Source organism: Malania oleifera, chromosome 5, assembly GCF_029873635.1.
Source record: "Malania oleifera isolate guangnan ecotype guangnan chromosome 5, ASM2987363v1, whole genome shotgun sequence".
In the NCBI taxonomy this organism is placed as follows: Eukaryota; Viridiplantae; Streptophyta; class Magnoliopsida; order Santalales; family Ximeniaceae; genus Malania; species Malania oleifera.
The window spans coordinates 13601537-13619942 of record NC_080421.1 but is presented as its reverse complement, the minus strand read 5'-3'; the positions used below and the strand labels follow the sequence as shown (position 1 = coordinate 13619942).

The window sequence follows — 18406 nt, the reverse complement described above, 5'->3', positions numbered from 1 at the left end:
ACATTTCATTTCATTTCACTTTAAGTGACTCTTTCCCATTTACATTGTTCACATTTCATTCCATTGTCATTCCATTGCCTTTTCATTCCATTTTCCTTTCATTCATTCGTACTACAACTGCTCTTTAGCCGTCATTAGTTAGTCAACATAGAAATGAGCTAAAATTTACTAACACAACTCCTTTTAACTGTCATCAGTTAGTCTACATAGAAATGCGTTAGAATCTACTAACACGACTTCCACCTATCATATATTCACATGATTGCATTAACATACACAAGTAGCATGGTTCATATCATATTTCATTCTTAATGTATTACTTACTTAGCTTGCATCTCATACATTTAACCTATACCTGCACAGAACTTACATTTACTTATACCACATAATTTAGCAAAAAAAATTCATACATTGCCTATAAAATAAGTCAACCAACATTTAACGTTTATATACTGAAAATACCTTTCATTTCTTACATAATTATCTTAAAAATATCTTTCACTTTCATCAGTTCATTTTCAAATGTACGTATCTAATAAATAGCCCTAAGTTCAGAAAAACATAATTTAAATGGTTGACATTTTAAACTTATACCGAAACATATATACGTATATATAAAACAATTCATTTTCCATTAAATTCATAAAAATTCTTATTTATTATATATTTTTGCCCTTACCTGATTTCTTGAACTAGGCCAACAGGGACCCCAAAAAATACCTGCGGCGCTCACCCAGACCCTGAATCAAAAATCTTAATTCCATTAAATAAACCCTAAACAAAAAATACTATTTTAACATTTGTTAGACCCATAATTCTAAATAAATAATTATATCATCAAATATAACCAATTTACCTAATTTTCCAAATCCCACTCTCGCTTTGGAGTGGGGCTTAGAAAACCTCAATTGGAAATTTACTCATGCCAAAATGATGACAATCGCGACTAGAACCACCTAGTGGTGCCTGATCGTCGCTTTGGAGTGGGGACAGCGCCGATTTCGAAGGTGCCGTATAGAATGACACCAGCAGAGCTGAAAGAATTGAAAGAATAGTTACAGGAACTGTTAGATAAGGGGTTTATTCAGCCCAGTGTGTCACCCTGGGGAGCACTAGTTTTATTTGTGAGGAAGAAGGATGGATTGATGAGGTTGTGCATCGACTACCAGGAAATAAATAAAGTAACTATCAATAATAAATACCCACTCCCACGTATCGATGATTTGTTTGATCTATTACAGGGGACATAGATCTTTTCAAAGATAAACTTACGCTCCGGGCATCATCAGGTGAAAGTCAGGGTGGAAGATGTTCCGAAGATGACATTTAGATTACGGTATGGCCATTATGAATTTATGGTTATGCCGTTCGGTTTGACGAATGCTCCTGTGGTATTTATGGATTTGATGAATAGGGTCTTTCACTAGTACTTGGATCAGTTTTTGGTAGTATTTATTGATGATATACTGATGTATTCAAATATTCCAGTGGAGCATGAGGAACATCTGAGGATAGTGCTTCAGATGCTAAGAGAAAGGAAATTGTACGCGAAACTCAAGAAACGCGAGTTCTAGCTGGAACAGGTTACCTTCCTCGGACACGTTATATCTAGGGGTGGTATTTCTGTTGATCCGAGTAAGATTGAGGCAGTAGTGGATTGGGTACGACCAAAGAATGTACACGAGATCAAGAGTTTCTTGGGGTTGGCTAGGTACTACAGTAGGTTTGTTGAGGGCTTTTCTAAATTGTCAGGCCCACTGACCAGATTGACCAGGAAGGAAGTGAAGTTTGAGTGGTCTAATGAATGTGAATAGAGCTTCCAGGAATTGAAACAACGACTCATCACTGTGCCTGTATTGACGATTCTTTCAGGAGAAGAGGGGTTCGTGATTTACAGTGATGCGTCCCATAAAGGGCTCGGATGCATGTTGATGCAGCGAGGGAGAGTGATAGCCTATGCCTCACTACATTTGAAAGAATATGAGAAGAACTACCCTACCCACAATCTAGAATTGGCAGCAGTTGTTTAAGCACTAAAGATTTGGAGGCACTATCTATATGGGGGTAGGTGTGAGATATTTATTGACCAAAAAAGTTTAAAGTATTTTTTTACACAAAAGGAATTAAATATGAGGCAGAGGAGATGGCTAGAGCTAATAAAGGATTATGACTGCACTATCAGCTACCACCCAGGAAAGGCTAATGTGGTCGCTGATGCTTTAAGCAGAAAATCAGTGGATTTATCTATATCTGCAGTGGAGATTCAGCATCCGATTGAGATGGATCTAGAGAGGCTCGGTGTGGAGCTAGTAGAGGGCGATCACCAGGCGTTTATTGCTAACCTAGTTTTGCAGCCAACTTTACAGAAGAGAATTAGAGTAGCTCATAGGAATGATGTAGAACTAGTAGAGCTTATGAGGAAGATACAAGATGGTTAGGAAATAGAGTTCAGTATCTCAAATGATGGAGCCTTGAGGTTTCGTACCAAATTATGTGTTCCTACCAACCTTGAGATCAAGAAGGTCATTCTAGAGGAAGCACATCGGTCCCTATATACTGTACATCCAGGTAGTACTAAAATGTACAGGGATCTTCGAGAGTCTTTCTGGTGGAGCAACATGAAGAGGGAGATAGCCCAATATGTGGATTAGTGTTTGACGTGCCAGCAAGTGAAAGTTGAGCATTAGAGACCGGAGGGATCATTATAGCCACTCCACATTCCTGAGTGAAAATGGGAGCATATAGCAATGGATTTCGTCACAGGATTACCGCCAGCATTGCATGAATAGGACGCCATCTGGGTAGTGGTGGATCGACTGATAAAGACTGCCCACTTTTTGCCGATCAGAGTTAGCTACTCCATGGACAAATTGGCTGAATTATATATCCTGGAGATAGTTAGGCTACATGGCATCCTAGTGTCCATAGTTTCAGACATAGACCCATGGTTCAAATTTCGTTTTTGGAAGAGTCTGCAAAGGGCAATGGGTTCTCAGTTGTCATTCAGTACAACTTTTCATCCTCAGACAGATGGGTAGATGGAGAGGACAATACAAATTCTAGAGGATATGTTGCGAGCATGTGTGTCACGACCTGCTATTTAACTAGGGCTTTATATATATATATACTGCAAAATTTATAATGCTCCGATACCTACTAGATCAAACCAATCCATCAACCTAAGCAGCGAGAAGTGAAATCTATATAAACATCATCAAGAAAATATACAATACTAGAGTACTAAAATGTTCCCAAAAATATACATATATGACTGTTTCCCCAAAATACCCTTAACTGGGCTAGGACTATACGTGAATACTCCCAAAAATACTCACTCTACTGACAGGGTAGTACTGAAGCCCCTCTATCTATGAGCCTGATACGCTCACCTACCTGGATCACCTGAAAAATGTTAAAGTAATGAGATGAGCCAACGCTCAGTAAGATGAAATATGTTATTGCTAGTGTGTGGCAAATGAGTTACAATACTATGAAAATCTGTTACTATATAATCACGTATAACTGAAACTGTAAATACAATACAAGTAATATAAACCACCATCTTTTCCATGTTGCTTAACATATCTGTACTTTAGGTTTCTACTCAAAATACTTCTAATGTACACAAGTATATTCTCTGTCTTTGTAAATCTATATATACATAATAATAACTGAAAACTTCCCTATGGATAACTGTGTGTCATGATTTAACCCCTCATAACAGGGTTATGCGGCCCGTAGGCGGGATCTATCCTAGTTGGCCAACTAGGATAAACCACTATATTCCGTCAGTCTGATCAGCCCACCTTAACCTATATCTGATGGGGAGCCTGTCCACTCGTGGGCACTATACGATCGACTTACATACCACGTATTAGAATAGGTGGTTGCACTCTACACTATATATAGCTACGGTATCGTGCTCTGTAAACTACATCTGTAATGGTCTATCAGGGTCTGATACTATATAATACATCTCTATATACAACTATCTATTTTACCATGATTTTATAATAACTGTATTAACCATGACGCTGTGATAAACTGTATCTATATAAACTGTATTTCTGAAATGAACTGTAAAACTGTATGTCATGGTACTGTAAACTGTATAATCATGGTATTCTGTAATTACTATAAAACATATGCACTGTCTGTATATTCTGTGAAACATAATTCTGAAAAATAATATAAAATATGTTTCTGTACTATATCTATATTCTCAAGCCACATAGTAATTTAAAATATATTATTCATAATTATTAAACTGTATAAGTTCTGCTGTGAATAATAACCTGGTAAAAATATATATTTTATACTGAAAATCATTCTAAAACTGCCTAACACAGCATATTTTCCTTACCTGACTATTAAAAAGCCCTTATCGTATATCGATCCTACCCCCGGGGGCTTCCTACTCAACACTCTGAAAACAACATTCGTCAGAACAGAATATCAATATTTCTTTGTCTACATCATTTCCTACAACTGCTAGAAAGCCAAAAATTGACTAAAAGGTCTTATCCTGATTCTAGGAAGAAATTTGACTCGATTCCACCGACAATCCGCCCTAGCAGACTTGAAGAGAACTCCGCCAAGAGCATTGTGGTGGCCTCAGATCGTCGATCCGATGACTGAAGGGGCCAAAATCAAAGAGAGAAGAGGGAAGGACCGTAGAGGAGAGAGAAGAGAGGTTTCGGTGAATTTCCTGCACAAAAAAAAGAGTTTAGCACCATTTATACTGCGGCCTTTGTCGATGAGCCACGTTACCTCATCGACGAGTTCTATAGAAAGTTCGTCGATGAACTTGCACCCTCGTCGATGAATTTCAGACTTCCAAAAATCCACTCTCAGTATCTTCTCATCGACGAAACTTGTCTTCGTTGATGAGACCCTTTTGTACCCTTGTCGACGAAGTCTACTGCCTCCTTCTGTTACTGTTTCCATTTTCCCCTCTCTCTATTATTTAAATACCATTATTATTCAGGTTGTTACAATGTGTGTTGGATTTTGGAGGTCGTCGGATACAGTATTTGCCACTGGTTGAGTTTGCATATAATAACAGCTACCAGGCCAGCATTGGGATGACACTGTATAAGGCGCTGTATGGCAGGACGTGCCGATCCCCATTATACTGGGATGAGATTGGGGAGAGATAGATATTGGGGCCAGAGCTGATACAGCAGACTCAGGATAAAGTTAGACTCATCAGAAACAGAATCCGAACAGCACAGAGCCGGCAGAAGAATTATGCAGATACTCACCGGCGAGAATTGGAGTTTGGCATAGGAGATCACGCGTTCCTAAAGGTGGCACCGCTGAAAGGGGTTATGAGGTTTGGGAGGAAGGGTAAGTTAAGCCCTAGGTATATTGAGCCATTCGAGATTCTTGAAAGAGTGGGTCCAGTTGCCTATCGATTGGCATTACCACCGGTTTCGTCTAGGATTCATAACGTATTCCACATTTCTATACTGAGAAAATAAGTCCCAGACCCCTCCTATGTGATCAGCTATGAAGCACTGGAATTGGGTGATACTTTAGCTTATGAGGAAGTGTTAGTGTAGATTCTTGACAGGAAGGAACAGGAGTTACGCACGAAGAAGATTCCATTGGTGAAAGTTTTATGGTGCAACCATGCCATTGAGGAGGCTTCCTGGGAACTAGAGGATCATATGCGCTAGAGATATCCACACTTATTCAGTGGAGTTTAGAGTTGAGCCAGTCAGAATAAAAGGAATAATATTGTGTATTTTTATTTGTATAGTATAACGTAGAATAGATAGAGTTTTTAGTTTTGGAACGTGAATTACTTTGGGAGAATTTTGAATAGTTGTAATCTCCTAGAACCCTCGTTGTAACCACAGTATTCCTCCGCCATAAGTGAAGGTAATTAATAAAATTGGAAGTGTTTTCTCTAAGAATGAGAAGTAGACGAATAGCAAATTTCGAGGACGAAATTTTTATAAGGAGGGGAGAATGTAATAACCCCAAAAATAATTATACAAGGTTAGTGGGGTGATTCCCAAAAATAAATAAATAAATAAATAAATAAATTAATTAATTAAATTTATAAAAAAGAAAAAAAATAATTAAAATTTATTTTTATTTTTGTTAATAAAATATATTATTATTATTAATTAAATATATTATTATTATTATTATATTAATATATACATATATATAACAATTCACCTGAAACTTCAAAGAAGCTACAGGTGAATTCAGGTGAGTTCAGAGAGCCCCCCTCCTTTTCCTATCTATTCTTTTGTGAAGTTCTCTCTCTTTCCCTCTCTCCTTAGTTCCGTGACGGATTCTCGCCCAATCGAAAATCAGAAGATACCGTTGGGCTCCATTTTCCGTTGCCGTCATTTCTACGGGAGCGGATTGATGGTAGGTGAGGCATAGGCGTATCTCTTGGGGTAAGTTAATTTTTGCATTTATCTCAATTTCTTGCAAATTATAAGACCGATTGACGATCGGACACCACCACGAGAATCTAGGGATAATTTTCTACAAGTCTAATGGAGCGGATTTCTCGTGGGGTCGTTGTGGAAATAACCCCAAATTTGGGATAAGGGGGTTATTAAGGGGCTTATTATCATTTAATTAGTATTAATTTAAAAATGTTAAAATATTGGGTATCGAAAGTTGAAGTAGGATTTTTGGAATTTAGGGCTTAGGTGAGCGCCACGTGTGTAATTTCAGGACCCGCATGCATAATTTAAAAAATTAAGTGAGGGTGTTAAATAATAGTTTAAATGTTAATTTAGGATATATGGAGCCTAGGGAAGGTTAGATGAGTATTATTTTGGAAAAATGAATTAATTAATTTAGGAAAAATGCAAATAGTAGGATTTGAGTTTCGGGCACCAAAGGCGTAGGATTTGGATTCTAACGAGACTCTTAGTAAGTCAGGTAAGGGGAATAAATTATAACATTATTTTTAGAATTACTGTTTAAATAAATATGTGAAAATGAGCATATAATATTTTGTCTGGAAATTATTATGATATAAATATTAGATAAATTGTGTGGCATTTGAGTAATATTAAATTGGGATATTTTGGAGTGTGAAATTAATATATTATGAATATTAGATGAAAACTGTGGATATAATTATGTATCTTGAAAAAAAATGTGACTTATAAACTATGATACTTTCTGAGAAAATATGAAATGAAATGATTGTTGTGATTGTGAAAAATATGAATATGATATTTATTATTGTGAGTAGAATAATTTGCATAAAAATGAGATTTTGCGATTTCTTATAGGGGTATTTTGAGAAGATTGAAATACTTGACCCGATATATACATTATGAGATGGATGAAATGTTTTACCAAAATGAGAAATATTTATGTTGAAATGAATTTGAATATGATGTTTGATTATGAATTAATAAGTACTTTGATATGGAAATATTGAAAATGTGGAAATTGAGAACGTGTGAAGTTTTGAAATCGTGTGATTTAGTGATATAGTATTGGGATTAAGATTCCATGGAGCCTGACCCCCCCCCCCGTCATAGCCCAATGACATGACAGGGCTCCCAATGTGGTCAGTGAACCCTGATCGGTTGTCTTCGTCGATACTTGAGCCCCACACACGTACCCATTGTTTGTATGTATGCACCCCACACACTCTTCGAACCGCCGTAGCTTCCACCGTAGATAGATTACTGAGCCCCCCTTCTTTGTCAGTGGCTTGTTCTGTGGCCATCCCCTGAGTCTGGATCAGGGCTATAGGTCAGCCAGTCGTACTACAGACGCGATATGTGATATGATATTTTGATCTAATCGGGTTTGCCAACTGCGATTAGATCCAGCTTTCAGGCCACACAACCTTGACCATGGGGGAAAGCATGACGTAAAAAGAAAGATCCTCAGGGTGGCCATGAGTTATAGACGCGATGTTGGTACTAGATACCAAGGATACTCATGAGCCGGATAGTGAAATGGAAACGGAAAGTGAAAGATTAGAATGGGCGAAATTAGAAATTAAAGAAATATAAAAAATTGAGAAATAGAGATTATAAATTGAGAAATGGAACCGTGTGAGTTACTAACATAAATGTGAGGTGAAGTGAAACTCTCCGCCCTAAGGGCTTCATTGAGTAGGTACAGTGTCCTGATAGCGTATTGTTGGCCTTTACACCCCGTGATCCCAAGCACTGCGGGACATCGTGAACTTTGCGCTATTCCTCTTCATTTTCTCCTCTTCTACAGGTATCCTCCATCACACCCACGCGCAGTATTTATACTCCACCAAGCCTAGGTCATCTATGCAATAATTAAAAATACCAGAAATTTAGTAAAGGCGATCTAAAAAACCATAACAAGCACCCAGAAAGCATAAAGAGCATATGACACACGATATTTACGAGGTTCGGCCACTGCACTACGTCCCCCGCACCTCTGAGCGAGCCTAACCAGCCACCCAAGGATTATCACAATCACTTGCTCACTTACACGGGTGGAGCGGCACCTATACAAACCAGGTCAAATTACCACATAGGCTGACCTCACCCTTTACACCAAATCCTGACCGACTGGATTATCGCCCTCAGCCACGCCTGGAATCTCTTCGCAGACATACATCAGGGTACGTATCAGAGTTTGCTTTCACGTAAGCAGATTTGTACCACCAATGCTCCAAACATAAAACACCAACAGATGATTTGACAATAATGTGGCTACATTTGGTCTAAAGCCGATTAACTCTAAAAAATGGTTTCTAATCAATGTATGAATACGATCGAGAGTGTCCTATAATACAACTCCGTGTATCTTAGAGTGTTCAAAACTCAAAAACACGCCTTACAACACAGATATAAACAAGCCTCAATAATATCACTCGTAGAGTGTGTCAATCGTATGATGTGTATATGCTTAGATGGCAACATAAATATCTTTGTTTTTGGCAAATTCAGTTGTATATACTTGTATAATAATATCAACAAAGATTAATAATCACCACCACCACCGAATATCTTTTCACAAAATACAACATGAACTCCCCACAAATATTCGAAATATGTGTGCACAAGTTTTTTTGCAATCCCCCCACCAAAACTAACATTCCTACAGTATTGCAATGATAATGCAAATACTTGGGATGTCACCCCACAAGTCTTTCTTAGGGGTAGTCCTTATTGGCAAAAGCTCTCATAAAGAAAACTAGTTAATGCTCCAAAAGACTCGACTTTCAATTTGCAAACAATCTGGAGACAAACCTCTAGATAACAATACTCCATACACTTACAAATAATATGGATGGATGAAGAAGGTAAGCTTGAGTTGTTTCAAGATTTGAAGCAGTGAGAGTAAAGATAGAATGATTTTTCGTCTTGAAAGAGGATTTTCGGTTAGATCTTTTGTTAATGTCGCGGTACTGTGTTTAGTGGCCGAGCTTGCAACTATCGCAAGGCACTCGTCTACTATAGACCATACAAAACATTTTGACGCGTTGGGACTTAATTAAGGGTTTATTTGTAAAAGTTTTATTAACTTAAGACGATTTAACTCCTTTTTAAAAAATTATTAACCGCTCCTAAAAAATAGGACCAACCCTAGAGGCCGTTCGACCAGACTGTTCGGTCGACCAGGATTAAGTATCTCGGATCGACCCCAGGCTTTTGAACTGAGTGGCTTCGGTCGTCCCGGAGAGGGCGATTTTTGCCCAAATTTCCTGAGCTATCATCGATTCGGGCCTTTTGAAACTACCAGGGCTCGTCGAACCGAGGCCGTTGGAGATTCTCCCAAACCCCTCGGTCCGACCAACGTAGTAGACGTACATCTGGTCGGTCGACCGGAGGTCAAAGAGTTGCCTCCCAGGATGCTTCAATAAATCGACCGAGGTCAATGACCTATATAAGGGCTCGTCGACCAGGGCCTGGGATCAACCGTTTGAACACGGTGATTCGTTTTCGGGTTGACCAGGCCAAGAATTAACTGTTTTGCGCCGGATCGACCGAAAGTAGCATCAACGATGTGCATTTCGTCCCATCTTTGGCACATAATAAAACCTATTCAAGTGCCTATTACATACAGGTGCAAAGGGAGTGTCCTAAAGTCCCTATGGGGTCCAATCTTGAAGTCACCGAAAAAATCCGGTGTCCGGTCGAACCTTTCCTATGCTTCTATGTTCGGTTTGGCTTAACAAATGTCAATCATTGCATTTGATGGTGTGAGCTTATTACAAACCGATAAACCCTAGTACTATTATAGACAAATTTCATTTAACTATTAGCAATTAGGAGTAGGAAATTGTCCTTCCAGTCTGTTAAGCTTTTCACGTGCCACTGAAGATATGCTAATATGAACCTGCACATGACTAGATATTTATTAATACATTGTATTTGTCATTATCAAAACAGGTTATGGACATTAAGTCAACAGTATCAAATGTGCCATACCTTGCTGGCATAACGTGTTAGGACAGAAGGGATTTACTTGTAGTGGGCGGGGTAATCTTCCCTATTTTTAGACTCGTGGGTAAATATTTGTTGGACAACTCATTGACTTTGAGAATCTGCGTTTTAAAAGCTAAAAGCTTATAAGGCTTGTGTTTATATCTTCTATGATGAGAAATGTGTAGATCATTAATTTACCTCTTTCTTGTCCATATGAAATGTTGTTTTACAAAAGTAACTGTGTTATAAAACTGAACTCATATGACAACACGACCCGCACCTGTAAATAATCTTATTCTTCTACTGATATTTGGCGATCTTACCCAAATTATTTAAATTTTTCACGGAATAGGGCATACACCAGTGATATAAGATCCGTGATCATAAGACGAGGACCCTGACACACAAGGTGAGTTCTAGAGCTAGGGGCGTGATAAATCCCTAGAGTTGAGTTGTTTTTGAGTCTGTTATGGTGATATATATATATATATATATATATATGTATGTTGATACTCTGGGTATTGTATTCTGACCGATATGTATATATTGTCTTCCGTTGTTAGGTTGTATAATGAAATAACTTTGAACTCGGTACCCAATGCGGGCCAGGTCATATGAATGGTAATAGGGTTGTTGACATGACCGATATGTGAATGTTGTGGATGACGAGTGAATATTTATTTATTATTGTTTATAAAAAAATTTATATGAAAATCGGGGCGTCACACTTAATTATTGTGGTTGTGTCATTGTTAACATCAAACCAGAATCAAGAATTCCATTAAAACACAACTAAACACAGGTCTGAGTATTCTTAAAAAGAATTCAACAGCAAACATTTTCTAAACCCCCAATTCATCCCCACCCCTCCTTGGCTACACTCTTAGCTTTTTCTACACAAATGTCATAGTTGACTGAATCCAAATTGGAAGTATCTCCTCACCCCTGCTCCTTCCTTACACTCTTTTCCTCACCAATCCTCTCTTGTCGCGGCGACATACATACCTAACACCACTCTTCATTGCCACACGCAAGCAGATCATTCATTCACCCACCACTCACTAAACTTCATTTAGTGCATACTATGCATGCAGGGTTAAAAATGTTTCAGCATAATGCTTATCATTCTTACTTAATAAATCCATCACAAAGCATACCACAAACCAACCATCAAGTACTCCTTAAATAACTGAAATCTTAATTAAAATTACAGTATACCACCGCAGGAAGAAAAAAGAAAACAAACCCAAAAATCCCCCCCAACATTTAGATAAAGAAACACCTAATTCCTAGAAATACTAGGAGCATAAAAAGTCTCATATAAATCCAAACACTACCAGTGTCTAAATTCAACATAGTCCCACACCAACAGCTTCATTGGCGTTTTATTCTATTCCCCATGAGATAAAACTTCTCATTTGGGTTTTACTTGTCCTGATTCTAAGAAAATCCCCTCTGCATCATCTTAGACCATGAGTTGTACTCCAGAATCCAATCCACCAAGTATTATAAGACTTCAACTAAATATGATTCGAAACATACATAAGCACTAACTTACCCTTCCTTCCTTTCAAACCAAGCTTTTCTATTTCAAGCAGTAATCTCTGGTAATGTCAGGTTTCCACAGAAACGACATTTTTCCTTACTTGATACCATTCTTCTAGATATGAGAAGAGATTCATTATCCTTTAGACTCCTTTCCCCTTTTTCCTTGCTATCTTTTTGCGTTTATTCTTTTCAGTTCCTTGATTGTCACGATAATGAATCGGTGATGCCTTATTGTCAGTCGTGTTTCTCTCTTGAACTAGCATATTTTGCAGACTCATCTCATGCAGCATTCCTTTATCTTTCATAGTGTTATAAGTTCATTTGAAAACGGTCCAGACACGTTGGTAATGGTTTACAAATGATTGAACAAGAAAATTTTCATTCACATCTAGTCCCCAAGTCTAAGTTTTGCGCTATGCGTTTGTCATTTCACAACTAGCTAAGGAATAGTAAGGTGAACCATTAAACTTCATGGTGATTAACCGTAACCCTTATGTCCCAACAAGAGACTTATTGCTTATTTTGCGAACTCGCATCAACAAACTTTAAAACTCTTTAGTAGCACTTTTCAATTTTGGGATAGTTTGTTTTGATGTTATTTGCAACACTCATTATGCCATAAACATCAAAACTTCCGCTGTCTTGAATCTTTCCCAATTGTTTGTTAAATAGGTTATTATGTCTTCCACACGACAGGGTTTATTTCTTCAGCACTGCTAGAATCAGTAATAGGCGCAAAGGCTGTCACTAAAGAGTGCCAAAACAAGATCCCACTACCACCGAGGTGAAATTGCACTTGTTTCCACTCAATCATAAACTTCACCCCATTAAACATTAGAACAGATGAAGTATTCAAGTGTAACGATCTAAGGCATAGGTTATTGCAAATTACCATACTACTGCTTTGAATGAAACATTTGATTATAATATCACAAACATAAATATAAATTAATGTTTTCCTTTGGGAAAACACTCATGTCAAGAACTTTGAATGATGCTAATTAAATTTTTTAATTTTTAAATGACTTTTGGAACATTATATGCACTCATTATAAGTATCTTTATTTTTTATGACTAAATAGACATAAAATATAATAGAATATCTAAACCAAATTATTATCCTTATATTATAAGAACAATTAATCACTTTGGGTATTCTTGCATATCTTATAAGTATTTAATATCCGTCTTCTATCATCAAACTCAAGTACTTTACGTTAATTAATTTTAATCACTTTGAGTGATTAAAATCAAATACTTTATCACATTAAAATGTTAAATATTGTAAGTACACTAAACATATACTCATATTATCATGCATTAACATTAATATATATTTACTATTACAATTACCATCAACAGTCTCTCTGCTCCCATCATCAAATTTTTTCTTTTTAAAAGTATCATGACAAACAGAAGTAACCACATGCCACATAAAATAAATTTGAAGACCGTGCTGACTATTTTGAAATTCTTATTAACCAATGCCTTGACTCATAAAAACTAACTTTGGACGAAACACATAAACCTTTAATCATAATCAAAAAATCATGAGTTTCTAAAACCTAAGCTTGGATACCACATGTAAGTTTAATTTAAACATGATTTAATCATTGGATCTTCGAAACTTATAGTTTTATACAATAAACAAGAAACCCATACCTTGATCCATGTTTCCAGGTGAATATCTTTGGGCTGTGTTTTTATCTCACAACCTTATGTTTTCTTGTACTTTTCTTAATTTAATGAAAAAGTAGCATAAGCTTCCTAGGATGAGAAAAACCAAGGAGAAAAACTTGATTAATCTTTATAAAATTGGCTTTAAATATGATAACTACATTCTAAAATGAAATACCAATTATTTTCTTTCCATGGTTCATGAGAATGCTTTCTACCTTTTCTATAAATAGTCTTGAATCCTCAACACATTAATGTGGCTCCACACGCAAGGGGCAAGCGGCTTCCACTCATTTTTCCTCGCCCAACTGGGATATTATGCAGTTGCTCCTATCTGTTTTATGGTATTCATGCATCTCCAGCAGAAGATGGAGGACCATGGCATGCAAGGGCAAACCATACTCGTGACTCTTCGGGTTGTGCTAGCTTGTGAGTAGACAGATGATTCCCCCCCCCAACCAACCCAAGTACCCGAGCCAAACACCCCAAAACCAACACCAAGGAGATAAGGAACAAACCACCCCCACCCCCCCCCCCCCCGTAAAAGGTCGAGTTCTTTTTTTTTTTTTTTAAGAGTAATCTTTCTCGCTCTCCTTCACTCGTGTCCTTTCACTTTTTTTTCCTACTTGCTTGGAGATATTGGAAGAATTTTCTTCTTATCATTGAAAGAAAAAGACTAAGAAAATTGAATTGTTTTACTTAGTGCCGCATGCAATTGGCCGAAGGAGGTGTCAATTGTAGACTAATATAGGAGAAATTATATAGGGAACTTTTCTCTCCACATGTCTGTGTACCTATTTCTTTAATGTTAGTCATACATTCATTAATATCAAAAAGAGATCTCATAAGTGATATCTTGTGACTTTACTTCTTTCCAAAAAGAAGACAGGAAAGAGCAGTTTCGTTAACTACACCCACTACACCACACCGTATAAAATCTGGTAAATGCCCCACAAATCATGTCCTTCAAATAGATAAAAAAAAGTGGTTAGCCAAAAAATATTTGCCACCCACCTTTTTTGTTCTCAAAATCCCATTTCTTTCACTAAAGCTTCCAAACTATGATTAGTTATCGTCATTCACACTGGAGGTTTTTATACATCCCTCTATGAGAACCCCACAAAACCCGTCACGCAAGCTGGGATTTGTTCTTTTTTCCCCCATCATTTTCCCACACTACATTAAATATTCCTTTTGCTCATCTACCCTCAGCTTGACAAACGCGCGCGCATAACACCCCTCCCTTCCCCCCCCCTTCTCCCCCTTTCCTCCCGACCTTTCTACTTCCTCCGCGCGTACCCCGCCGCACAGAATACCCAGCTTCGCGCACTTCTCCCCTCTAACAAAAAAGCCTTTTCGCAATGAATTCCGTTACTAGATTACTCAATTGGGCGGTAGTTTTCCCACCCCTCCCTCCCGCCACTTTAGTCTCCACACACCCCCCCCACCCACATACCTATCCACACACGTTGCAGCCCCCGCATAGGCGTCGGCCCCCTATAGACCTCCCCCCAGTCCCTGAATTATTAAATAATAATAATAATAATGTGAAAAAACAAATTTTTGAAACTTTCTCACTTGTCTAACAATATCTTTCCTCAATAATCTTAGCTTATTCGTTTAATAACAGACAAACCCTTTATCTTTTTCTGTTCCACGTCACCACCTTCCGGGCGCCTTGCCACCGGTGTCTCATTTCCGTTCTTTAAATCATTCTCACGATTCCAATTCTCTACAAATGCAGCTACAGTGTACAATTAAAGACACAACTTTTAACACCCGTCAAAAAGTTAACTTTAAAAAGAGCACAAATGCATGGATAGAGACGCTCATCACCCAAAAAAATATCATTCTTTAAATCAAAGAAATTGTCATTTTATATTAGCTCCTTCACTAACAAGATTTCAATTCTTCTAAATTCTTCTTCTCTTCCTACTTTCTTAGCTTCTTATAGTCTTTATTACTTTATTTTCTTACAGCTTTTGCTTAGTACTGTATACCCTCCTACATTTGAATAAAATCATTTACTATTTCCAAAAGAAAAACACAAAACGAAAAAGATAAGAAGAATATATTGTAAAAAAGATCCCACAATTGGCGTCTTTATATAATTATTCAGTCCTGAATAACATCATAACATCTAAACACGAAATTATAAATGAGCATCCACCATCGTCAAATTTTAAAAAATGAGCATAGAAAAATTGAGGTTGACAGCAATCCGACTAAAAGTTATGGGGAAAGCATAAAATTACTATTTTTAACTCCTGAATCCTATATCTTTCCTATAATACTAATTGACAACAATAATTTTAAATTTTAAATATATAATATCATATATTTAATTTATTTAAATAATTTTATGTGTCTAAATAAAATTATATAATTCATAATTTAAATTCATTCACACGAAAATTAGTTCTAAAACTGATAAACAATTTATTTATGAATAATATAAGTCAAATCACTAATTTTAAAAATAGAACAAATTTTTTAATCGACTACTTATTATTTGTAACTTCTAGGTTTTTAATAATTATGTTATGTAAATTTTTCAGTATATAATTAAATTTGTAGAACCTATCAGTTTATACACCCTTACTCTAAAGTTCTCTCACTAACTGCATATTTGCCATTACATAAGGTGTTGTACAATAATTAAACATTGTTGGTCTGTTTGTTACTGTATCACTCATAAACATAAATAGTTTGGTAAATTCACTTGGAGTAAAATGTTTTTTACAATCAAAAGCTTATTATTTATAGTATTAATAATATATACTAGATCATTCTAATGTTTTGCTTATTAATCGAATGTGATCCGTATTATAAATTTATTTGCACTACATATTTTATGTTAGAAGATACTCTGTATACAAGGGGCGTAATTATTTATTAGTTTGCGCAGTGTTAAACTCACTTGTTTAAAACCTAACCCTTCCAACTAACAAAACACACCCAACAAACTATACCCACCAGGTGTGGTTTATCATTGTTTGTGGTTTTTTATTGGTGTGGGTCAGACAACACACAACAGCCCACAGCAAGAGGACAACTCAACCCAGACCACAGAACATACCTTGTTTGCCAAACAGTGGCTGATTTCACCCCTCTACAGTGTTTTTAATCATATTACCTATTAATTTTTTGTTTAATAAATTTTAAAGTAATTTAAACATTTTTTAATGTAACACTTTGCCTCTTGAATCTTTTCTAATCATAAAAAAATCCCTCATGTTCCATTCCACCTGTAAAAATTAAAAATATAATATATATATATATATATATATTCCATTCCCCCTGTAAAAATTAAAAAAAAATTTAGACAGGTGGCAATCCACAACGCCAACGGTACGATAGACCTAGACGGTCTCTTCCCTTAACCTGTACCCCGTAAAACCCGTAACGACGATTTTTTAACCAGTCTTTTTTTCTTCCTTTCCCTCCACTTATTCTCCTCTCTCTCCTCATCGTCCTTCACTTCTCTCTGCCTCTCTCTCAGCTCTCTCTTCTCCTCTTCGCCTCTCTTCGGTTTTCGTCGCCACTGAGAACAATTTCTTTCTCTCTCTTTCTGCAAGAAAAGACCGCCTCGCGAAAACCAAGAAAATCCCCGGGGGACCCAAACACTCCCGTTTTCGTCTTGCTTCCTAATAATTGTCAACTTCGCCAAGCTTGCAGGAATCGAGCAAGCCCTACCCTTTCCACAATTGTCATGTCGTCGTCCCAACGGATGGATATTAAGTGCTGAAGCGTTGGATTTGATTATATTGTCTTTTTCCTCCTTTAGAGTCGAATATTTCGTGTCGTTGAGAAATTCTGGGCTTTCGGCACAATGAAGGCCATGCAGACTCTGCAAGATCTGGTGGAGGAAGCTAAAGTTCGAACGCTTTATTGGGCTTTATGTATTTTCGCCGTATCTTACTTCTTATCGCGTGAGTGTGCTTCATCTCGATTCAATTCGAATTTTAAAGTTTCCCACATTTCATGGGCGTTTCGATTTCATTTTGATTTGAATTTTCTATGCTTTGCTGTTTTCTGGATCAAATATTCGTTTTAAATGATCCAATTCGATTGTGCTATGGAACGATGCTCTGAAGAGAAATGACCTGAGCTTCTTTTGCATTGTGATGCTTCGTTAACCGACGTTATTTTGTTTATTTATTTTTTCTTTGTTGGGGGGGGGGGGTGTTCTTTTGGGGACTTTTCTGTTCGGTTGCTGAGAAAATCGTGAATACGTAAAACAAAATTTGTAATACCTTCGTACCGTGGTTTACCAGAACCACCTACCCCCACAAACACCACACCCCCCACCCCCCCCCCCCCAACCCCCCCACCCCCCCCACCCCACCCCACGATCAACGCCACCCGCCCCCCCCCCACGGGGTTTCCGGGGTGGACGGGCGGGCGAAAGGGCCACCCAATTAAATGATTCCCATCAGCAGCTGACTTTTTTTTTTAATCGGCAAAGATGGAATGCGTTGCCCATCCACATTGGGTTTGGGTCTAGCCGTACTCACAGAAATCTGGCAACTAAAAAATCTTAAATTGATCCCCTTTTTATGTAAAAACATAAAAACAAGGAGATCGTCCAATCATGAGTTTACAATCTAGCATTGCATTAATTAAAGCAAATATCAACAAGCCAGTTGACTGTATGTGCTACGAAAATTGCTGTTCTTCAATTATTCATGATGGTTAGCATTTGATGTTCTTCTGTTGGCTGTTTTGTATAGAGAGTGTGATTGTTAAGAATTAAATATATGTACCCT

At 37.2% G+C, this 18406-nt stretch overlaps 1 protein-coding gene across 1 annotated transcript in view; it reads left to right on the top strand.

The window, feature by feature from the left end:
- The first annotated feature begins 17267 nt into the window (after window positions 1-17267).
- Window positions 17268-18406, top strand: part of LOC131155848 (uncharacterized) — a 37294-nt gene continuing 36155 nt past the window's right edge. The window contains 1 exon segment of the mRNA XM_058109294.1: window positions 17268-17569. Within this exon segment, the coding sequence (XP_057965277.1) occupies window positions 17470-17569 (100 nt within the window). The 5' untranslated portion in view covers window positions 17268-17469.